Genomic DNA, 25252 nt, shown 5'->3' with positions numbered 1-25252 from the left:
AGCACCTAGGTAGCACCTTGCTGGCTGCGGTCTGAATAAAGACAATTTTCATTGATCTGTCCATGGTGCTGAAGCTCAATATTAATACCGGTAATTAAACATTTGCATTGTAACGGGTGGGACATTTAGCTTCGATCCAAGCCATACATCATGAGAATTACGGTATGTTATAAAGGAATAGCTACTGCATGGGGAGGTTGCTCATGTTTGTCCAAATATAGATGACACACATATATATATATATATATATATATATATATATATATATAATCCACAATGCAATATTTTGTTTACATTACAACCCCCCCCCCCCCCCCCCCTACATATACCCATTTCTTCACCTCTATTTCCCATTCCATGTGTATTTGTCTTATATGTAATGCCAGCGCTGCCATTCCAAAGCCGCCTCGGGTGCATATTTAAACTATAGTATAATATTTTATATAATGTTCAATATTTTGTTTACATTACAACCCCCCCCCCCCCCTCCCTACATATACCCATTTCTTCACCTCTATTTCCCATTCCATGTGTATTTGTCTTATATGTAATGCCAGCGCTGCTATTCCAAAGCCGCCTCGGGTGCATATTTAAACTATAGTATAATATTTTATATAATATTCAATATTTTGTTTACATTACAACCCCCCCCCCCCCCCCCTCCCACATATCCCCATTTCTTCACCTATTTCCCATTCCATGTGTATTTGTCTTATATGTAATGCCAGCGCTGCTATTCCAAAGCCGCCTCGGGTGCATATTTAAACTATAGTATAATATTTTTTTCGGTGGGTAGATTTTGTGGGCTCTAATAGAGCCTTCATCAGAACATTTACATGGTAGAGCCTTCATCAGAACATTTACATGTTAGAGCCTTCATCAGAACATTTACATGTTAGAGCCTTCATCAGAACATTTACAACATAGAAGGACTAGCTTCAAAAAGGAACATAATGTAATGAGAGAGAACTCTCAGCCTGTGAGAGAATGTGGCTTATAGGAGAGGCTTGTCACCTATCTGACACTGCTCTAAAAAAACTAAAGACTCATGGTCAACGGCCGTGCTAGTGGAGCAGTGGATGGTGCTAAAGACTCATGGTCAACGGCCGTGCTAGTGGTGTAGTGGATGGTGCTAAAGACTCATGGTCAACGGCCGTGCTAGTGGTGTAGTGGATGGTGCTAAAGACTCATGGTCAACGGCCGTGCTAGTGGAGCAGTGGATGGTGCTAAAGACTCATGGTCAACGGCCGTGCTAGTGGAGCAGTGGATGGTTAAGCATGGTGTTTCGTGTGACATCCCTAAGTTAAAGTCAGTGTGTGTCATGGCTGACATCATATCATGGCTTCTGTTGTGCTGATGGTTTGTTTTGCTGCTGAAAGTTGCCACATCCACTTATCAAACATCCTCAGGCAACATATTTGATTGTTTTATGGGAAGGGGTGTGTGTGTGTGTGTGTGTTACATGATGACTAGATATTTGTTTGGGTGCGTAAAAAAAATCTTGTTTCTGCGATAAAAAGTGACGTTTGTGCCTCTCTGTTGCAAGGACGGAATAGCCAGGGGCCCTTGACTCCCAGGGGCCCTTGACTCCCAGTGGCTCTTGACTCCCAGTGGCCCTTGACTCCCATTGACTCTTGATTCAGTGGCCCTTGACTCCCAGGGGCCCTTGACTCCCAGTAGCCATTAGGGCTGGGCCCAGGGAGACTCCCATCGGGCCCTTGACTCCCAGTGGGCCTTGACTCCCATTGACTCTTGACTCCCAGTGACTCTTGATTCCCAGTGGCCCTTGACTCCCAGTGGCCCTTGACTCCCAGTGGCCCTTGACTCCCAGTGGCTCTTAAATCCCAGTGGCCCTTGACTCCCAGTAGCCATTGGGGCTGGGCCCAGGGACCCTTGACTCCCATGGGGCCCTTGACTCCCAGTGGGCCTTGACTCCCATTGACTCTTGACTCCCAGTGGCCCTTTACTCCCAGTGGCCCTTGACTCCCAGTGGCCCTTGACTCCCAGTGGCCCTTGACTCCCAGTGGCTCTTAAGTCCCAGTGGCCCTTGACTCCCAGTGGCCCTTGACTCCCAGTGGCTCTTGAGTCCCAGTGGCCCTTGACTCCCAGTGGCCCTTGACTCCCATTGACTCTTGACTCCCAGTGGCTCTTAACTCCCAGTGGCCCTTGACTCCCCGTGGCCAGTGGCCGCGCCCGGCAGCCGGAAAAAACTAGAGTTCTCAACAGGCCCTACAATTAAGGCCCTCATCAAACCCTGTACACTCAAGACACTGCCCCCGCTACCACCCTTAGATATGAAGCTGACCTGTTCTGACATTCCATATGTTGATCTGACCTCATCAAACCCTGTACACTCAAGACACGCTCCATATATGGCCATACCTCATCAAACCCTGTACATGTCACCTAGGCAGATGCGTGCACGCGTCGCGACCTCGCCCTTTCCCGCGAGGTTGCTTCTCGCCTTCAGGGCGACAGACAGACAGACAGACAGACAGAAGGGGAGGGAGGGGTCAGGTAGTCTACTATACAGACAGACAGACAGACAGACAGAAGGAGGGAGGGGTTAGGTAGTCTACTATATAAAGGCAGTCAGTAGGAGCAGCAGGCGTGTTAAAAACAAAACATGGAGCGCACCAGGATGATACACAGGTGGATGCTGCCATGGATGATGATGCTCTGTCTTGGACTACCTGCAACCAACACTGGTCTGTCTATTTTATATTATATTAATTCACATTCAATTTGACGACATTATTGTGCTAAATCACAGGTTGCATTGTCGGGTCTGGGTCTCACCCTGAGCAAGCATTGTTTCGCTGCAACAAATCTATCAAGAGAGAGAGAGAGAGAACCAGAGAAGGAACAACATGAAAACTATCACAGCAATAATGGTTCTCAAACATATTTAATTTCAACATTGATTTATTTGGGGTCCCCTGGATCCGCACTTTGAGAACCACCACTGTCTTATTACAGTGACATCTGTACGCACCCTGCCTAGAAAACAGTGGTGGAAAAAGTACTCAAATGTTTTACTTCAATACTTCTATGTAGAAGTACTTGGGACTAAAAGTCTGCTGTTAAAACCAAAAGTATTGGTTTCAAAATGTACTTAAAGTACCAAAAGTACAACGTACTCATTGTGCAGAATGTCCTATTATTTCAAGTATCAAGTTTTCAAATGTATAAACATCTTTTGAAAATGGAAGATCTACAAGCACAAGTGCGTGTAGGTTACTTTCCACAACTGATAAATACCTCTTAAAATTAATGTACTGAGTTTTATCCAGTGATAAATAACTCTTAGGGGCGATTCACATGGTCGCAACAGATTGATGTATGCTTGTTGTATACAAAGGGTGTGATACATCTTGCCCCAATGTATTTCCAATGGGAGTCACATGGTTTGACACAACATTTGTGTTGTATGAGGGGGAGGGGGGCAGTCGAAACACAGCCGAAAGCCATACAACAGCTTGTAGTCCAAAATGTTGTATCAAACCATGTGACTTCCATTGGAAATGCATTGGGGCGGCCATGACACTTACATCTTGCTTACATCTAGCATGCATCAATGTTGTATGCTAGATCGAAAGGTGTGAGTGAGGCCTTAAACGTGTGTCCTGAAGACATGGTGTGGTTGTGTTAAAAGTAAAAACAAATTAGCTTTTTCCACGAACGTAATTTTCTGAGTTTTGCTTAAGCAAACATTTTGTTGGAGGCAGAATGTCCTTGAGGGCATGATTATGATCACTGGTTCACTATGATTTTTATTATATTATTACTTTATTTGTATCCACTGGTGGGGAATAAACATTTGCACTATACCCAATCTGGACGGGAACTTTTGGTGTTTTAAGCATTATGTTATACTTAAGCATTATGATCTACAAGCTCATCTACAAGTTTGTAGTGTGGCACTCGGTTCCACGCTACAAACTGGTAGATCTGCTATTTTTGAAAAGTCGTGAAAATGTGGCGCAAATCTTTGAATATATATATTCTTTCAGAGCGAAAGTTTTTAACTCAAATCTTTGCTACCGGGGGTTCCCCTGGAACAACATATTTTCAGATGGGGGTCGGCGGCCAATTACATATCATTTTTGGGGTCCTTGACATGAAATAGTTTGAGCACTGACAGAAACATTGTTTTTTTTTCTTCAGAAAACTTTAGAAGCCATTTTTTAGAATCGATCTCAGGTCTAAATGGGTTAATTGTTATTATCTGCTTTCATTGTATTTTGTATTTTTAAGTAGAAAGCTGTAGTAAAAATTAAATTGAGTAAATGGATAATTTCTGTGGTGGAAAAAGTACTCACATGTTATACTTACGTAAGTAAAAGTATCAATACTGCAATGTATAACTACTCCGTTACAAGTAAAAGTCTGGAATAAAAGAAAATAGCAGATCTACAAGCTCACAATGCGTCGCATTGTGAGCTTGTAGATCGGCAATTTTCAAATGGCCGAAATGTATAGGGGTTAATTAATGTTTTCTAAATCTACAAAGTAACTAAAGTTTTCAAATAAATGTAACGGAGTGAATGATTGGAAATGCATGGCACACCCAGTTATGGTGATCACTCAGGTGTGATCAATTGGCTAATTTGGGCCCTGTCCAGAGCCCGGGCAGAGGCTTTTGTGCTAGTTCTGGACAACTGGCTATCCGACGGACTCGACACCGGGCACTGCACTCCCTGTGGACGGTGTGGAACGTGTGTGTCAAATTGAAGTCGGTGGGGCGAACGGCTCTCAAGTTACTTGGATTACGGACATACACACGTACAGAGAATTGGTGCATAGATATAGATAGACATCTCATGAACTAATGTTTCTAAAGAAAGCCTAAAGAAGTTTCTGTCTTCAAGAGAAAAAACACCCAAAGCGTGAATGTGATTAACAAACTCGATTAGCGACATTTGTTTGATCTATTTGATCAGCAGATGTAGCTTTAGGCTCCGCACATGAACTACATAATTTATTCACACAATGCATACATATTCATGCTTAAATGAATATGTCCTCCTCGCTCAAATTCATATATATTGAAGTACATTTACGTAGGTACTGTACTTAAGCACAAATTTTAGGTATTTGTGCTTTACTTAAGTAGGCCTATTTCCAATATCCAATACTTTTACTCCACTACATCTCGGATCCAGATATTGTACTTTTACTCCACTACATTTATTTGTAAACTTTGGTTACCTACTAGTTACTTTGTAGATTTTGATTATGAATTATTATCACTTCAACCATACATTTCGGCCACTTAAATATGGGAGATCTACAAGCTCACAATGTGTCGCATCGCATTTCAAAACTTGTGAAATGGGCCATTCTGCATACTTACTACTTACACTTACAGTATATACTTTTAAGTACATTTTGATACCAATACATTTTTACTTTTAATTAAGTTAATTCTGAAATCCAGACATTTACAGAATATGTCTACATAGCAGTATTGATACTTTTACTTAAGTAAAAATGTTGAGTACTTTTTCCACCACTGATGAACTGTCACATCATTCTGTCAATGCAAATCTACTGTACACATACACACAAATCCATGTTTGCACATGGATAATAACGCTAAGCCTTTAGCCTATTACTGTGTGTGTGTGTGTGTGTGTGTGTGTGTGTGTGTGTGTGTGTGTGTGTGTGTGTGTGTGTGTGAGTCACAGGATGACTAAATATTTGTTTGGTTGTGTTTGTGTGCGTAAAAATAAATCTTGTTTCTGCGATAAAAAGTGACGTTTGTGCCTCTGTTGCAAGGACGGAATAGCCAGGGGCCCTTGACTCCCAGGGGCCCTTGACTCCCAGTGGCTCTTGACTCCCATTGACTCTTGATTCAGTGGCCCTTGACTCCCAGTGGCCCTTGATTCCCAGGGGCCCTTGACTCCCAGTAGCCATTGGGGCTGGGCCCAGGGACCCTTGACTCCCATGGTGCCCTTGACTCCCAGTGGGCCTTGACTCCCATTGACTCTTGTGTGTGTGACCGTGTGCGCATGCGTCCGTGCGTCCATGCACGTGCGTGTTTGTCCTGCAAATAGCTGGACTCATTAAATTAGTAACACATGTCTTGTTCAGATTGATTGATTACGTGCATGTTTGTCCAGCGCTAATCCCACAAATAGCTGGACTCATTACATTAGTAACAAATGTCTTGTTCAGATTGATTGATAAGTACTTTATTAGTCATAAAGGTAAACAGTACAGAGGCACAGTCAGACATTAAGGCCAAAAGAACAACACAGTACTATATTAGTCAGAAATGTACACAGCCCTCCCTTGACTCCTTCAAAACCACTCTCAAAGGGAACCTACGGACGGCCTGTTTTGAAGGATGCCTCTGATCCCCCTTTTTTTTTAGGGATTGCGTCAGGGCATTCCACATGTTGATGGCAGAGTAGAATTTTCTCATGGGAGATACCAGATCGTTGTCGCTCACTTTTGTGAAGTATTTAGTCAGATATGAGGGTGTTGGCAAGTCGTTTTAACATTTAATAGCTAGACTGGATATGTATTCCAGATATCTGTAATTCAGTTCTTCCTAGTCAAAACTAACATTTCAGATATACACAATGACATTTCTCCTATCCACAACTGTCATTTAAGATATCCACAATGACATTTTTCCTATCCTATTTCCTATCCTATTTTTCCGAAATGGCCATTTCAGATATCCATAACGTCATTCTGGATATCTAAATATTTTATGAGACCACTAAAAAAACGAGAACGAGAAATGTTAACCATATGAAAAGTATATTAATGTAGCCTATGCAGTTAACACTTGGTCTGGGCTACTTATATAAACTTCCAAACATCTATAAATACATTTTGTATATCCAAACTGACTGTAGAAATCTAATAATGGATATCCACAATTCATATTATGACTAGTACAAATGTAGCTTTGTATATCTGAAATGGCAGTTTGTCCTAGTAAGAATTGCATTGTAGTTATCTGAAATGGTATTTTCTCCTAGTAAGAATTAAATTGTAGATATCCAGAATGCAGTTACGGATATCTGAAACTAAAAGCCCCATACACATGAATGGCAAAAGTGATGTCATTCCACCTAGGAAGAATGAGGTTATGGATATATCTGAAATGACAGTTGTTGATAGGTGGAATGTCATTGAAAGAACTAAATTCTAGATATCTTGAAATACAATTTCTACTAGTACTGTATGTTACTATGGATATCCTTAATTACACTTATGATGACTTGTGAGAATGCAGTTTTGTTACAGATTACAGATAGGAGGGTGGTTCGATTACAATTTACAGCTGCTTGCCATAGGTATTGAGGCCAATATGGCAAGCCGTTTTAACATTTAATAGCTAGACTGGATATGTATTCCAGATATCTGCTTCCTAGTCAAAACTAACGTTAAACGTCAAATATCCCCAATGACATCTGTCTCCCCAATGACATCTGTCTCCCCAATGACATCTGTCTCCCCAATGACATGACATCTGTCTATCATTTGCAATGTATCTGCAGAATCTACTTTGATCTACTGAAGACTCAAGACTGATGCTCTAATCCAGAGTGACTCACAACTTAAGTGTCAGATCACATGGATCTGACACTTTGTTGACTGAAGTCCCGCAGGGCCCTATACTCGTTCGTTCCCCTCCGGTTCATGTGGTTAATGAATCATAAGTCATCAAACGCCGGTCAGACCGTCTAGGCCAGTGGTGCCCAAAAGGTAGATCGCGATCTACCAGTAGATCACAAAGGCTGTGCAGGTAGATCACGTGGCATGGTCCTAAAAATATATTTAATTTAAATATTTTAAAAAAAATGGCATCTGACACTTGGAATTAAGGTGACTTACAAAAAAAACCCCTACCAATTCCATTCTCCCTCCATTTCCCATTCCAAGTGTTTGTCTCATGTTTTACTGTAGTGCCGGTATGCCAAATCCCGAAAGCCCCCTCAGGTACATTTTTAAACACATTTCAGCAATGGGATCATTTTTTTGGTGGGTAGATCTTGTTGAGCTGGTCATTTTGAAAGTGTCTCTCGTGTCAAAAAAATGTGCCTTCATCAGTGTCTGTGTAGGCTACACATTATGTTCTTTGTTCCATACTTAAAGTACATCACCAGAATCTCATTCCCAATTACAGATGATCTACCCTTGTGATGTCAATTCAATTCATTTCAAAGGGCTTTATTGGCATGAGAAAAAGCTTAAAGTGGACAATACAATCAAAACAAAATGTATGTACAATTGAAAGTCAGAATCTCCAATAAATCAATTTCTATGTACCGAGAAGTCCGAGATCACTCGACGCAGCTAGTGCAGGGATACACACAATGATTAGTCTTGGGTGGTTGTGTTCCATTTGTCAGCAATATCAACCTGTTCTGTTCTTTGGCTATATAGAAGTGTCTATTTGTACGTCTCTAAATGTTTTGATGAATTGAACAAGGTAGACCCTCTTGTAAACAAGTGTAATGCTTAATTGGGTCGTCCACTCACAGTTAACAGTCTTTGTATTGAGTTTGTGCTTGAAATGTACTGTAATTCTGCAAACTGTTAATCAATATTTCAATCAATCAATCAATCAAACAAACAAACATATACAGGTATTTGTCTTCAGGGACGTGCACAAAGAGAAACTAGGTGGTTTTCAGTGTTTGTATCCTGGGTTTAAGTTAGAAGTTGGTGAGGGGCCTGAGTGATTAGTGAGCCCGCCTGGGGAGCCAGAGCCCCTGGTTCTCCCAGGTTTGATTCCAGACCAGGCCAGCAATGTGTCGATGTGTGTCCCTGAGCAAGATCGACTCTTAACCCCTAATCGCTCCCCGAGCGAATGGCTGCTCACTGCTCCTAGTAGTATGCATCCATGGAGCAGTGCCCTGTTGGCCAATCAGTGCTGATTACACCTCAGTAATGGCTGGCCCACAGGGCTGTGGTTTTGTCTATACAGAGCCATATGGCACTACTACTAATACTATTATACAGTATATACTATTACTTTAATGCCCCCACCACATGGAACACTTTACAACAAACATTGAAAATTAACACCCCAATATCCTATGGTCAATTTAATAACCTGCTTTTGAACCTCCCTACCTCAATATGTAACTGTTTTTAACAGAGACATCATTATACAGACATTGAGATAAAACATAAGTTTTGTCTCAATGTCTGTATAATGATGTCTCTCCTTACATGAAGTTTTGATTTGTGTTTTATGTCTCTCCTTACATGAAGTTTTGATTTGTGTTTTATGTCCTAAACTGTTTCATAAAATGTATGTAATCTCGGCAGCATTGAAAATGAGGGAGAACCTCAATTGCTCTTTCGAGAATAAATAAAGGTTTAAATCAATCAATCAATCACTTGTTTTCCTTGACACACTGTACACACAACTCACACGTTCATTGATTATATATGAGAAACTAGTGGTTTTACCCACTGGCAATGTTTGTATAATCAAACTAACCCGCCTTTCCAGAATCAATGTACAAATAAAACCCTGCTTCTTGACATTTATAATTGCTTATGCATTTAGATCAAATATGTGCAGCAACTGTAAATGACGATGACTAAATACTTGTTTTCTTGTGTCTTCTCTCCACAGTTACCGCTCAGTCTGTGACCAAACCCACAACAGGTAAAGTGTTATTTCTTCCAGAAAAAACAATCTTGACAATACGTAAAGGACCACTTCAATCATTTTCAACCTAATAAAGTTTGAAATCTTGTTTGAAATTACTTAGCCTGCCTACCGATGATGTCACTGGTGGGAACACCCTGATCACACCATGATCATGTGATAAAACACAATACATCTAATTAAATGTCTCTATTGAGACCAATCGAACCGGTTGTAAGAGAGTCCTGATGTTTGTTCCATTTCTGCGGAGCATAATATATGAAGTTTCTTGTTTACTGTTCTTACGTGGACTGGTATACCGGTATCTAATGTTTACTGTTCTTACGTGGACTGGTATATCTAATGTTTACTGTTGTTCTTACGTGGACTGGTATATCTAATGTTTACTGTTCTTACGTGGACTGGTATATCTAATGTTTACTGTTCTTACGTGTACTGGTATATCTAATGTTTACTGTTCTTACATGGACTGGTATACAGTATCTCTTGTTCACTGTTCTTACATGGACTGATATATCTAATGTGAACGTGTTGAATGTCCAGTGACTTTTGGATAATAATGAGCATTATCCTTCCATCCATCCATCCATCCATCCATCCATCCTATCCATTCATCTTACTCCGAATCGGGTCGTGGGGGTAACAGTTCAAACAGAGATTTCCAGTCTTCCCTTTCCAGAGGAGATCATATGATCTCCCCATTTGGTCCTTGGTCTGCCACGGGGTCTGCTCCCAGTGGGACGTGCAGCGAGGAGGACCTCCCTAGGGAGACGCCCGAACCACTTAAGCTGGCTCTTTTTTTTGCTCTACTCCGAGTCTCTCACGCATGACTGAACCTCTCACCCCATCTCTATGGGAGATGCCGGGCCAGCCGTGTCCCGTCTGAGAACAAATTTTCGTCCGCTTGTATCCGCAATCTTATTCTTTCGGTCATGACCTAGGCCTACATGTCATAGGTGAGATTAGGAACGAAGATTGCTCGGTATATGGAGAGCTTTGCCTTCTGGCTCAGCTAGTGAGGACCAATTATAGCCTATGAAGATAGATAGGTTTATCATGTAAATGTTGTTTTCTCCAGTGGTGGAAAGGAACTAAGTACATTTACTTAAGTAAAAAATGTAGGTATTTGTACTTTACTTGAGTAAAGTACTCTAATTTCCATTACTTTTTCTTCTACTCCACTACATCTCGGATACAAATATTGTACTTTTACTCCACTACATTTGTTTGAAAACTTTAGTTACTAGTTACTTTGTAGATTTTTATTATTATTACAAAACATGCATTAACCACTTCAGCCCTATATACATTTTGGCCATTTGAAAATAGCCAATCTGTAGATCTGGTATTTTCAAAAGATTCTTTATACATTTTGACATCCTGGTTAATGATTGTACTTTTGACACCAGTACTTTTACTCAAGTAAAGTTTGATTACCGGGCTTTTACTTGTAATGGAGTATTTCTACATTCCATTATTGATACTTTTACTTAAGTAACAATTAAACGTGAGTACTCTTTCCACCACTGTTTCTCTCCACTCAGCGCTTGTGAAGCCCTCCAACTACGACCAGTTTTGCAGCACATGGGGGAACTACCACTTCAAGACCTTCGACGGAGACTTCTTCCAGCTGCCGTTCACGTGCAACTACATCCTGACCACTCACTGTAGGGCCGACTACGAGAGCTTCAACATTCAGCTCCAACGTCAGCAGAGGGGAGCTCTCGCCTACATCAGCAGGGTCTCCATGAAACTGGACGGGACCCTGGTCGAACTGTCCAAGACTTCAACTCTCATAAACGACAAGCAGTGAGCTCATAGTCATACCATGTTCTGTTTGAGAATGTGCAGTGTATCCATAATAGAAACTATTGTGGCTGATAACGTTCATGGATATGTATTGTTTTATTGCGGTATTAAAGGACCACTTCACCACTTTTCATCCTACAGTTGGAGGCCATCGATATTGTCCTTTTCTTTTTGCTGAGGTTTGCGTGATCTGCGCAAAAGGACAGTTAACCCATTTTGGGCGGGAACCCCTTTTGGTGTTTTAAACATTATGTTATAATTTAGCTATTGAAAAATGGCAGATCTACAAGCTCATAGCGCGCCACCGAGTGGCGCGCTACGAGCTTGTAGGTCTGCTATTTTTTTTTAAATCGTGAAAATATTTATTTCAGAAAAGTGGAGGATTTAGAAGGATTTTTTAAAATGTTGAGGTCAGGCCTAAATGGGTCAAATAATAAGGGACAATATCGGTGGCACCCAACTGTACCTTCATAATAATGTTCTAATGTACTAATGTTCATGATAAAATAGTACAATATTTTTTCAACTCTGTCTGTGTCTCATAGTAGGGCTCTGGGCAGTTCAGAAATGTGCAAAGCGATAATGGAACGATGATGTCACTGGTGGATTGGTTTCGGAACTGCCCAAAGCAGCCCTCCTATGAGACACAGACACAAATGATGCTATTTTATCATGATCATTAGTGAGGACCAATTATATGAAAATAGGTTGAAAAGTGGTGCCATGGTCCTTTACGTTACCAATTGTTCATTTGTTATTAACAAGGACATTTCTCCTCTAGGGTCTCCATACCATTCAATCAATTCGGTGTTGCTATTGAGAGGGTTGGATCCTATGTGAAGATCAGAGCTAACCTGGGTCTGGTTGTCTTCTGGAATGAAGATGACACACTCTGGGTACGTTTGATTATGATGATGCTGTTGTTACATTTTAACATTGTAATGATACATGATGCTGTTGTGTCGTTACTTGCTTTTGAGGGGTCCCTATTATGTCTAGCTTTTTTTTTTTTTAAGATATTTTTTTGGCCTTTTTTGCATTTATTGATAGGGTACATTAATTAAACAGGAAAGTGGGAGAGAGATGGGGAGTGAGTGATGAGGCAAAGGCCGTCAGGCTCGGGAGTCTAACCCGCAGCACGCCATCCGGCTGGCTTTGCAGCCTAGGTTAGGTGCCCAGACGGTTGAGCCAACCGTCCGGACCTACAGTATATGTCTAGCTTTTGATGTGTGCAGTCCACAAACCTTGTCCTACACAAACATTAAATTCCCGTTGACAGTGAAGGGACAATTTTACGTCAGTGTCCATTGTCCAAGCAAATAGACATAGTGTCTATTTTACGTCATGATGATGAAGAGCGCCCCTCGCTGTGTAATGAACTGCGGAGCAGAAGTGGTGGTATTCAGTCTATGTTGTATTCAAAACAATATTCTTTTCTTTAAAGATTGAAATAGACAACAAATACAAGAACCAGACGTGTGGACTTTGTGGCGACTTCAACGGAGTTCAGCTCTACGACGAGTTCATAGAAGATGGTGAATAAATACATGAAACACTGTATGAACAACAAACTGTAAATACCCAAGTATACATGTATCTACAGTAAACTCTCAGTTATTAGTATAGTATTATATAGTATTTGTCTTTCAGTGTAAGTGCAAATGTTATCGACTATGTATTAAGTTACGTTTCTTTCCCGTCAGGACAAAGTGTAAATGTTATGGACTACGGGGAAAGTTGGAAACAAAACGGTCCGACTGAGTCCTGTGAGCAGGTCTCCCCTCAGACTGAAACTACTTGTAATGATAAGGACAAGGTAGGAACGACCTTTAATTATTAACTATACGTGTAGTTATAAGGTAGGAATGTGCCTTTAATTAACAACAATGTAGTTTGTAAGTTAAGAACATCCCAAACCCCTTTTAATTATTTAACAAAGAAAATATTTAAAGGCAGGGATGCACATCTGTGCGTTCAACGCAGTTCAACGTAAAATGCTGCATTCGAGTTCAAGAGAAAAAAAACAATTCTCCTGAATGCTGCCTTCTGGCATGGCATGCATGGAAAGAGTAGCATTTGTATTTCTTTCACCATAGTAATTAGTAAATGCTGCATTCGTGGTCTGGAAAGGGCAGTTGTTTTACTGCCCTTAAAAGGGCAGGGGCTGAAGCCCCCTTTGATGTCTATGTGTGCACGTCCCTGCCTCTGACCTCCAGGCAGAAGCAGAAGCAGTGTGTCAGCATCTCCTGTCCGGACCGGCCTTCCTCAGCTGTACAGACCTGCTGGACAGTGAGGCCTTCCTCACATCCTGCAAGCAGGACGTGTGCCAGTGTAACAGCAGCAACAGCTGCCTGTGTCCCACCGTATCGGAGTACTCTCGCCAGTGTAGCCACGTCGGTGGAACGCCGCAGCGCTGGAAGACGGAGCAACTGTGTGGTACGAACTGCTTCAACTGCTCGCGTACAATTTACAGTTTAAGGCAGGGGTGGGCAACTGGCGGCCCGGGGGCCACATGCGGCCCCCACATTCACTTAATGTGGCCCTCAGGTTAATATCAGAATAATGATATAATATTGGTTTCAGCTGTTTACAATTCCACAACATGCAAACATGACCCGCTTTAATTACTTCAGTCTAAATTAGTAGCTCATTGCTCAACACAAGTATAATTAAAGGCATTTGAAATTATATAAAAATGTTAATTTTCAGGATTCCAATTCAAAAATAGTAAAAAATAATTCAACATTTCAATTCGAATATAGCAAAAATAGCCTAGATCGGCTATTTTTGCGACGACAGTAATATATGGCCCTAGGGAGTGAGTGTGGAAATATAGTGGCCCTCTCCATCGGCAAAGTTGCCCACCCCTGGTTTAAGGCATTTATCTGGACGATCTTTATCCAGAGCAATACAATGCAGAGAGACAGTGCAGCTGCCTTACTAATCTGGGATTGCAGCTAGCAGCCTAGCATCATTTTAAGCATCATAATATCAAAAGTTAACATAATCTTTTAGGGCGGCTGTGGCTCAGGAGGTAGAGCAGGTCGTCTGATCATCCCTTAAACACTGAACCCTACCGTACATTGCTTCCAATGAGTCGGTTGGTGTGAGCTTGCCACCATCGGTGTGGGAATGTGGGAAGTGAGGACACTGGCGTTGACTGTTCACCTCTCAATGTATGAATGAATGAACGAGCACTTGGAAAAGCACTATACAAATGCCATTCATTATAAATAATATGTACATTGACACTAGAAACTATAGGATTCCAGGTCAACAAATTAACCTGGCATATCTGTCTAAATAATAACATGCTAGCTAAATAACATTTTAATCTTTGCGTTAGACCGCATGGCGGTCAAGGCTATAGGTCACGTGCTACACAGGCACTTTTTATAATACTTTTGTGTTTTGTTTTGTTAAATAGCACTAAAGAAATGTCCTTTCAACATGGAGTACCAGGAGTGTGCCAGTCCCTGCACCGACACGTGCAGCAACCACGAGAGAACCCAGCTCTGTAGCGACCACTGCACTGACGGATGCTTCTGTCCAAAAGGTACAAATCTCAGGACTCCGATTATACAGTGTGAACACTGATCCTGGTGAATCATGACCATAACACCTTTGATTCTGTGAGCGAAAATAAAAATAAAAACGATATGATATACATTTAATAAATACCTTTGTATAGCGGTTTTCATGTTTCTTTCTTCAGAGAATCAAAGGTGTTATGGTCATGATCCAGGATCCTGGATGGCTTGATTCTAGGCTTAAAATAATTCATGTAAATATTTCTGTGAATGTCTATGGGAAAAATGAATGGCCGATTTTTCAGTGGGTCCAGAAAACCACGCCCACTGCTATGCTCTATTCGGACAGGTAGTTCCAACCGAGCTATGTCAGTCTAACCTCTTCTAATTTCCCAAGGAACCGTCTTCGATGACATCAAGCAGTCTGGGTGCGTTCCCGTCGATAAGTGCTCCTGCTTACATAGTGGCAAGCCATACAAGCCCGGGGAAACGTACACAAAGGCATGCATGAAATGGTAACCATTTACTGATGTCCCAAATTAAGTGCATTCTGTCGTGAATGATGTTTGTGAATGAGCGGTGGTTTTGACTGAACTGTGTTGCTGTCAGCACCTGTCAGCACGGTGGCTGGAAGTGTGTGAACATGGACTGTCCCTCTACCTGCTCCCTGGTCGGAGGTTCTCACGTCAGCACCTACGATGACAACCAGTACACCTTCCATGGAGACTGTTCCTACATTCTGTCCCAGGTGAGGAGGTCAAATGTGACAGGATTTGACTGAGGGGCTGCCATCGTGCAGCCTCCTTTTTTAATCCAAAATGAGTTAATAGCACAGGCACACCCTCTCGTGTAATATATATATGTATTATACTAGAATTTCGCGGGCCTTCGGCCCGCTCATCCCAGAGTTGCGTTGGCCCGCGTTGCGATACAGAAGTCCACAGATACAGAAGTGCACAGTGACACGCGTTGTATGCAGCTGTTTGGTGTTGCAGCGCACGTGTAGTGTTGTTGTTGTTATCCATATATGCGCCTCGGTTCGTCCCGTTTGTTCCACGCCAGGTGTCGACGCAGTCGTTGGCGCAAATTTCTTATTATTTTAACTGTGTATGTAATCGCGGCTAGTAGCACACTTTTTTTTTAGGAGCACGATGAAAAGTTATCAAATAATGTGTTTGAGGGCCCTCCTATATACAGCTTTAGTCCCCACACGTCTCAATATTTGCCATTGACAAAGAACAGAGAAATTAGGTGGAAATGCCGCTAAATATGACGTAAATTAAAATGTATTATATATATATTTTTTTTTAATTGAATGTAAATACTTTACTTAGAAAAAAACCTGGCAACCCGCACCCCGCGGTCATTTGCCGCTAACCGGAGCGGTGCTCCCTAGCCTGCTGGAGGGGTTCACATCATCCCATGCAGCCTCGAGAGGAAAAAGAAGGAAAATAAATGCAGCCTTGAGCCTACCTGCCAATGTGGTGTTGTGGAGCTTGATCACCTCCTCCTCCTCCTTTTCTCCCCAAATTGCCAATGCCAATAAATGCCAAAGTTGCCTAGTGTGAATACTTCCACAGCCTAATTACTAAAGGATAAACTATCAGTCTTCTCCGAAATCGGTCAATGTTTGTCAACTCAGCACGTGTTGACAACGCATAGTAAACAGAAGCAGAGAAACACACAAAATCTGCTCTCCCACCGACGTCATGTGTCCGTTTATCTCCAGCCGTACAGACTCCATTTGACGCGTCTTATCTACTTTAATACCCACATAGCCTACAACAACTTCTGTGAACAGACTTCACTGTAGTAGCTTTTCATAAATATATTTGTACTTAGGCTGTCTGCTGTCGTGAATGTTTATAGTTAGAGAAATTCAAAGTCCAGCCGTCTGCTGTCCAGCCTCTCCCACCCCTCACTGGGGAAAATTCCGGGAGGAAAACGGAAAAGGGGTGAGTTGTCTTGTTACCAACAGAAGCCGTGTGTGTGTCACACCAAAAGTGGTGACCTATAGAATCCTGTACATAGAAGCATCACGCAATCGTCTCCCTCCCTGTGTGGGTCACGTGGTGGGCTGTGAGCAAATGGGAGAGGGAATGTAGTGTTGCCAGGTCCGCGTATTGTAAGCGAGTGGTAGTGTGTGTAAGTAGCGTGTTGAATGGCATTTTTTCTGTGCTTGTTTTCATAGACGTGGCAACAAATTAGGCGGGGGTGTCGGTGCTTGTGGCGTGTTTGTGTTTATTATTGATATTGATATTGTTTGCGAGTGTGGACGGGAGCCGGCTTTAGTGGCAGTGCGATGACAATTTTTACGCGGCTGGTGTTGAGTGTGGCCGTGCGGCGCGACATGAGGAGATAGGGAACCAACGACGCGGAGGGTAAGTGTGTGACGTGTTAGTGTGTTGTTGCAGTGTGTGTTGCAGCGTGTTGCAGCGTGTCAGTGACGTAGTAGCTGGTGACTTTCTTTTCGTGGTTTTCTTTTGGGGACACCTTCTCAAATGTATAATAGATAAAACACTCCCAAAATATATAGTCTCTGTGACACATCGAGGGGCCGCAATCTGCATTCAAAGATGTTCCTAGAAGCTTTGTCATTGGTCAGAAAAAAACCCGGTCGAAATGACTAACCAATCAGGAAGTAGACAGGCAAATCGACCAATGACAAAGCTTCTAGGAAAATCTTTGAATGCAGATTGCGGCCCCTAGATGTGTGACAGAGACTACATTTTTTGTGAGCGTTTTACCCATTGCTGGCTGTCTGAATACCCCCCCCAAAAAAGGTCATTAACATTTTGACATATTATTGCTTATAGCAGCTTTAAGTAAGATTCATTTCTAAGAGGGAAAAAAGGACATTGAAGTAATTTAGAATAGGTTGCGCTTGATTGATTGATTGATTTATTGATTGAAACCTTTATTTCAGGGGAATCCATTGAGACCAAGGTCTCTTTTTCAATGGTGCCCTGTGTACAAAAAGGAACACAACAATGATTTTACATAAATGACAAAGGCAAGGTACATAATAATTTATAGTACAAAAAAACTTAAAACCAAATATTACGAAAAGCAGGTGCATAAGCCTTCTTCCAGTATGAGGTCAGTTAAAAATCTTTTAAAAATAGCAAATGAAACAAGGACATTCAACTTAAACTTTTCTTGACAATCATCATTCAGGGTGTATTCTGGGTGTATTCTGGTGGATAGCACACTTTAGTTTTTTGTCCAGTTCAGTTGCTATTTCATTTAAGACCAGTGACGTTGCTGTAATCATACTGTTCCCAGGCCTAAAACCTGACTGTGATGTGTTTAAGATGTTATTAAGGGTTAAAAGGCTACACAGCTGTTGTGCTTCAAAGATTTTAGCCAGGCAAGACAATTTGGAGATGGGCATATAGTTATTAACCGCACTTACATCCCCCCCCCCTTTTTGAATAGTGGGCTTACATGGGCAGATGTCTGATTGGGCAATCAATGGAGCTGCAAGTTTTAGCAAACTAGGTACCATATTATATTCACCAGTTGATTTGTCCACATCAATGTGATTTTGCTCAAATAAGTGATTCATTGGCTTTCCTCCGCTGTGGGTGTGCTTGAGTCAGGTAGGAGGGATCAGACCTTTCAAAAATGTCCAGCAGGCAGCAGCTATGACAGTTGATTAAAGACATCACACATCAGATGTTTGGCAGTAATAGTACCAGCCTCAGTGTCGATAGAGTGTGGCAGTGCAGATGTGGGACCAGAGTTTAGGTATTTAGACTCAATGCTTTGCCAATGATAGAGCCATGCAGGTGCGAGAGGCCAGCATTACAGTCTATAATGAACAGGAAAGGCTCACACACTGCAGAAATATGTTGAGGTCCTCAGACCGTCATCAGTGCTGAAAAGGGACCATTGGGTGTAATGTTAACAACACAATCAGCGCCGGGATTTCTTTCAAAATAGAAGCTCGGGGTGCCGGGCAGATATGGCAGCTTTTACTCTGAAAGCCGGGGGCTTCCGTTCCGTACAAAAACCGGGAGGCATAATGTTGCTTGCTTACCTTACTATGATTACGATCGAGTCTCTCTAGAAGCGTCAGAAATTAAGACAGAAGTATAGCCATCTGGTCAAAACTACGGAGAGCTCCCTAGATTACGCCTGGCGAGCCTTTCTTTCTGATCGTTAAACAGGGAAGTGAACAGGACCGCGCATGCGCGAAAAGCAAGGAGTACATTGCAGAAGGATAGGCCAACCCCCAAAAAAGAGAAAAACAATCTGATTTTTTTCCCCCGTTTGATATCAATGAAAAAGCGCTAGGACGGGTACACACGTCGTCGTAATCAGTCGGTTGGATTAGTTATGACGTTTCCACATATCGTACGGTCTGAATGTGATAATCTATGTTTTCACCTTAAGAGCCTTCATGTAAGAGCAAATACCGCAAGCTATAATTTGGTAATTAATACACCTTTGCGAAGCTTCACTGTCAAAACATACCTGTAATGGAATCCTTCTGACTTGGCTAACATTTTGTTTTATGCAGTTCTGTGGTTAAAGCATTTCTTTGTCCATGTCTTAACTTGTTTCCAGGAATTGAATGGGACTTTATCAGTTCATGGTGAAATGTACAGGTGTGGAAACACCCAATTTGAGACCTGCCTGGAAGCAGTTACTGTCATATTACCAGGGGCAACGGTAAGACCCTCCAGACCTATCTCCTTCTATAGCTTTAGTCATATTTTACTATTTTAGTCACCTGAAATGTTTAATGTTAGTCTAGTTTTATTCGACTAAATATCATACGATTTTAGTCGGATGATTGTACACTTTGTTGCATGCTGAAAATAGCCGTAGATCTGTTATTTTCAGAGCTCAACCACCGACCAAACATAAAATTATCTCTTCTCCACTAGTCCCTGCCCTACATTTTAGTCTAGTTTTTATTTGTTGACGAAATTGTCAGTAGATTTAGCCATAGTTTTATTCGTCATGGTTTAGTTTTATTTAGTTTTCGTCAGTGAAAAAAGGTAGTTGTTTTTCGTCATAGTTTTAGTTGACGAAATCAACACTGCTATAGGTTATGTGAATGCATACATTATATATGAGTACAGTGATACATGTTGTTCAACTTGCAGACAATTCGAGTGGAAGCCTCCGGAAATGTCTTTTACAACAAACTGATCTCTCAAGTACCGCTGGCACTGAGTGAGCATCCATTTCTTTACCTTTTTCTTCAAAAAGACGACACCGTCTGTTTTTTTGGTTTGAGTTGCTCGTTGAAACAGATCACTGATTGTAAATGTGTTGGTATTTTTTTACAGAGGACATAACCATCTTCAGACCCTCATCATTCTACATGGTCGTACACACCGCCTATGGACTACAAGTCACCATACAGTTGACACCCACAATGCAGGTCTACATTACCGCTGCTACGTCGCTGAAAGGCAAACTCCGCGGTATGAATCCATGCAACCATAATAGATGGATAGCTTATAGATGGAGTGCTGTGATTGTTGTACTTTTTCTGTTTTGTATGTGATTATGGAGTTAATATTACTCCAATAGACCCTCAGGTGTGGTTAGAATATTGTGTCTTCCCTGTGTATTTTGGGTTTCTTCCTGAAAGCTGAAAGCCTTTGAGTAAAAAAGCCCAATCGAAATACACGGTATTGTGACATCACATTCACAATATTATCCCCTCCCCTAACCCCTCCCCCTTTATCATACGTTGACATTCAACAATAGCTGTGGGTGTGGCTTCAGTTCAGGTGGACCACTCACCTGAAAACCAGGCATACTTTAATGAACTGGTGGGTGTGGCCACATAAAAACATACTTTTAACACTTTCTGTACACTTTTTTAAAAACAATTCTCTAGTATAATCATGATGAATGATCATGTTTTATGGGGTTGATATAGCGTTGATATGTTTGATTATTTCTTTTTGTGTCGTATACTTCCAGGCCTGTGTGGAGATTATAACGACGTGGAGGCTGATGATTTTAAAACCAGCTGTGGGCTGATCGAGGGGCAGGCCGTAGCGTTCGCCAATTCATGGAGGTCCAAATCGAGCTGCGAAGACGTGGCCATGTCATTCGGGACACCGTGTAGCGCAAATGTTGAAAAAGGTAGATGACAATGGCGAGCAGTGGTGTCAAAAGTACTCACATGTTTTACTTAAGTAAAAGTATCAATACTGCAATGTGGAAATACTCTGTTACAAGTAAAAGTCCATAACACCTACAAGCGACACCTACAAGCGACAGGTGCGTAGGAGAAGGACAACCAAGTGCCCGACGTCATGAAAAAGAAGAAACTCCGGCACACTACTGTCTTCAAATGCAGTGAAAAAGTTTGATAGGGAACAAGCAACGTTTCGGCCTATACGGCCTTCATCAGGCTATCTTTAAGCTACAAAGATAGTAAAGTAAAAGTCCGGAATTAAAAATGTATTAAAAAGTACATCAAAATGTACCAAAAGTAAAAGTACTCATTTTGCAGAATGCGTCACACCGCGACACTTGTGAGCTTGTAGATCTGCTATTTCCAAATGGCCAAAATGTATAGGGCTGAAGTGGTTACTGTATCTTTTGTAATAATAATCAAAATCTACAAAGCAACTAGTAACTAAAGATTTCATATAATTGTAGTGGAGTAAAAGTGCAATATTTTCTTCTTGAGATGTAGTGGAGTAGAAGTAAAAGTACGGACATTTGGAAATATCTCAAAAATGTACTTAACTTACTTAAGTAATTGTACTTACTTCCACCACTGACGGCAACTTTGTTCCAAATGTTACCATTGGATGATCTAGTCTTTAATATCACAATAACTGTTTGTGTGTTTGTTTGTTTGTTTGTTTGTTTGTTTCTTTTAACAGAGATATATGCCAAGCATTGGTGCACTATGCTGTCAGACCCAACGGGGAAGTTTGCAAACTGCCATTCTACGATCAGCCCAGAAGTCCACGTTGACGTAAGATCTAAGATCTGGGTTATCATCATAGTGTACTGTGTACGGCTGTACGCGATGGGTTGTGAGTCAGGACAGTTTAGGGCCTGCAGTACATGCAGGACCACCAGAGGTATTTGCGTACATTTAGTAATATCTGAATGAGAGACAGAGTACATAAAAAGGGGCAAGCAGGCCCAACATCCACACAATCCAAACATGCAGCAATCCTGGTCTCTATACTGCCTCCCCCTGATAAGCCGGGGCGCCTGATTGAGGGGAAAGGAACTGGTTCCTTCCACACGCTGTATATCCTACCGCGGAAACTCCCCCATGTCAGGTGATAAGAAGCGGCCTGCTCACTCCTCAATGCATTGAAGGAAGCATGAGCTCAGTTCGGGGCTCTCCCCAGGTTGGCAGAGGGAGAGAAGCGCCCAGGAATACAGCTTAGGCTATTGGCCCCGGTGAAAAAAATCCAGTGTTGTCCCTGAACACGTTCAATGAACTGAACATACTGTGTTTCTGCTTGATGAACGTTATTGTCTCCACCAGGCCGAAGGCATGGAGAGAGTATGTTTTTCACTCCGTCCGTCAGTCCGTGTGTGTGTCCGTGTGTCGGTCCGTGTGTCGGTCTGTCTGTGGACAGCTAATCTCCGGCACCGTTAACTTGATCGCAGGCATACTCTGCACACAAACTCCCTGAGTGCCACAGCTGAACCTCTGCCCCAAGGTTTTCACATTGGCCTCTTATAGCGCCACCTTGTTTTACATATGTCGGCCTCCTGGTGGCGCTATAAAGAGTAGATGTGAAAAACGTTGCTCTCTCACAGTTCACTTCGTTCAAGACTGTGCCAGATTTCCATCCAAACAGGCCTTAAAAACAGCAATCTGTCCTGCTCCTGCTAAAGCATAATATAATAAGCCCAAATCCGACACCAGGGGTTGGGGATTCCCTCTAAGGCTAGCGGTTAAATGATTGGCTTTAGCTTCCCTTCCCACGCAGGGGACCCAGGATTGGAATCCCATAATCGTGTTTGGTTTGGAGTACAATACATGCTGCAGCAAAACTAAACCCTGAAATATATATTTTTTAATATCCATTTCTGCTAAGAAGTTGAATTTGTGTACCATGTTGCCTCTATTGGCTCCAATAGGGATGGACCATCTTCCTAAATATTAACAATCTTTGCCATGGCTTCCCATTGGCTATTAAGATTATGCTGATATAGGAAGGACATGCGGTGGGATGTGGGAGTGGCCAGAGGAGAGAGACAGATAGATACAGACAGACTGTGGCAACAAATTCATGGTGTACTGTGTGTGTGTGTGTGTGTGTGTGTGTGTGTGTGTGTGTGTGTGTGTGTGTGTGTGTGTGTGTGTGTGTGTGTGTGTGTGTGTGTGTGTGTGTGTGTGTGTGTGTGTGTGTGTGTGTGTGTGTGTGTGTGTGTGTGTGTGTGCGCGTGTGTGCGTGCCTCTCCATAGAATTGCATCTCTGACGGCTGTTCCTGTAAAGACAGTGAAGGCTGCATGTGTGCCGTGGTTTCCTCTTACGTGCATGCCTGCGCCGCAGCAGGCGTCGCATTACCCGGATGGAGAGACGTCATGTGCAGTAAGTCCCCATCAGGTTTCAGATTTTAAAAAAGAGCAACTTCCACGATTTTTAACTTGAATCTAAAGGCTCATTCATAGTCTGGATTTTCGGTGGTGGGGTGACCACCGGAGCTGAAATAACATTGAGCGGTGGTGAGTAAAAACAGAGAGAAGGGCTGGGGTGGTGGCGGTGGTTTGCTCGTCACCACGGCTCGTGACGTCATGTTGTAGTTTGGTGGTCACCTCACCACCGAAAATCCAGACTATGAATGAGCCTTTATCGGCCTATTTAAAGCATTCGACAAAATGTTTTTTTTCCGTTGGCTAGTGCTCTTAGTCTTAGTCAGGTCATGATGACCCGACAAAGATGTTATAGTTACATCGAAACAGTGGCGGTTGGACTCAGGCCCAGGCCCCAAAGCAAGATTGACAGCTCAGCACTGGATTCATGCCATTTGCGGGGACTGCCCCTAAGTCCGACCTCCCATTAGTCCGACCTACTGTACGTGGTCGGTTAAGACTGAGGTTAGGGTTAGCGACCTACTGTACGTGGTCAGTTAAGACTGAGGTTAGGGTTAGCGACCTACATGGCTGGTTAAGACTGAGGTTATGGTTAGCGACTTACGTGGCCGGTTAAGACTGAGGTTAGGGTTAGCGACCTACGTGGCCGGTTAAGACTGAAGTTAGGGTTAGGGGTTGGGATTGTGTTAGTAATCGGTCGGACTAACGGGAGGTCGGAACAATGACATGTGGTTTCTAACAGAGAAGTACTCGGACTGCCCTGCCACCATGGTCTACAGCTACTCCACTACCAGCTGTGGTCGCTCGTGCCGCGCTCTCAGCCAGCCGGACCCCACCTGCCTGATCAAGAGCACCCCGGTGGACGGCTGCGGCTGCGCAGACGGGACCTACCTCGACAACAAGGGCCAGTGTGTGAGCGCCTCGCACTGCCCCTGCTACGAGGGGGAACACATGATTGGTGCCGGACACACCCTGAGGCTCCGCGGAAGTAACTGGTGAGCATTTGAAACGTCGACATGCATCCGATTCAATTCAACCCTGATTTCATAATAAAGGCTTACATTTGAATACTAGGCCACAATACTGCAGGGTCAATCCTCTATGCCAATGATTAGCATTTATCGTCCTCCAAAGTGCAGCAAAGCAGTATTTCTAGCAGAAATATCAGAACTGTTATCTATCTGTTCCACTAACTATGACAGAACTCTTATCTCAGGTGATCTTAATCTTCACTTGGACGATGCTTCAGATGCTGTGGCTATGGGTTTCTTAGAGTTATTGCACTCCTTTGAGTTTATCCAACATGTTGTTGGGCCTACACATAAACATGGGCACACATGGGGACCTGGTGATTTCTAGAGGTCTGAACATCACTGTGGAAAGGACTATTGAAAGGCCTGAGCTATCAGACCACTATTTGCTGTGTTTTAATATGACTGTCTCTGATCTAGAGAAAAACAACACTGAATATACTATAAACGTTACGTTGCGTGCGTACGTATGTGTCACCTGTCGAGTTGGCTTTGTCCGAGGCTTCAAAGGTCTTTTTTGAAACGTCTATGGGAAAAATGTATGGGGAATTATTTCCTGGTGGCCTCGCAGCGGGCGGGACTGCGACGCTCTATATATATCAATAATATAAGCTGTGAAGAGGACCAGTCCTAAACTTGAACCCTGAGGGACACCTCAAGGCTGTTAACTCTACAAAACAAAGCA

The 25252-nt window shown here is 42.5% G+C and overlaps 1 protein-coding gene across 1 annotated transcript in view; it reads left to right on the top strand.

Annotated features, from left to right (window-relative positions):
* Positions 1-1142: 1142 nt before the first annotated feature.
* LOC306917217 (mucin-5B-like) overlaps positions 1143-25252 on the top strand; it is a gene marked incomplete at its 5' end in the record, with an annotated part of 62217 nt that continues 38107 nt past the window's right edge. The window contains 14 exons of the mRNA XM_079495349.1: positions 1143-1239; positions 9614-9646; positions 11194-11458; positions 12240-12354; positions 12903-12993; positions 13679-13918; positions 14886-15014; positions 15386-15503; positions 15598-15736; positions 20294-20429; positions 20938-21102; positions 21855-21949; positions 23408-23534; positions 24279-24448. Coding sequence (XP_079351475.1) covers positions 1143-1239; positions 9614-9646; positions 11194-11458; positions 12240-12354; positions 12903-12993; positions 13679-13918; positions 14886-15014; positions 15386-15503; positions 15598-15736; positions 20294-20429; positions 20938-21102; positions 21855-21949; positions 23408-23534; positions 24279-24448 — 1920 coding nt within the window. The remainder of the gene's footprint in view (positions 1240-9613; positions 9647-11193; positions 11459-12239; positions 12355-12902; positions 12994-13678; positions 13919-14885; positions 15015-15385; positions 15504-15597; positions 15737-20293; positions 20430-20937; positions 21103-21854; positions 21950-23407; positions 23535-24278; positions 24449-25252) is intronic.

Source organism: Electrona antarctica (assembly GCF_951216825.1).
Source record: "Electrona antarctica genome assembly, chromosome: 24".
Taxonomy (NCBI): Eukaryota; Metazoa; Chordata; class Actinopteri; order Myctophiformes; family Myctophidae; genus Electrona; species Electrona antarctica.
This window is presented reverse-complemented; position numbering and strand designations above follow the sequence as displayed.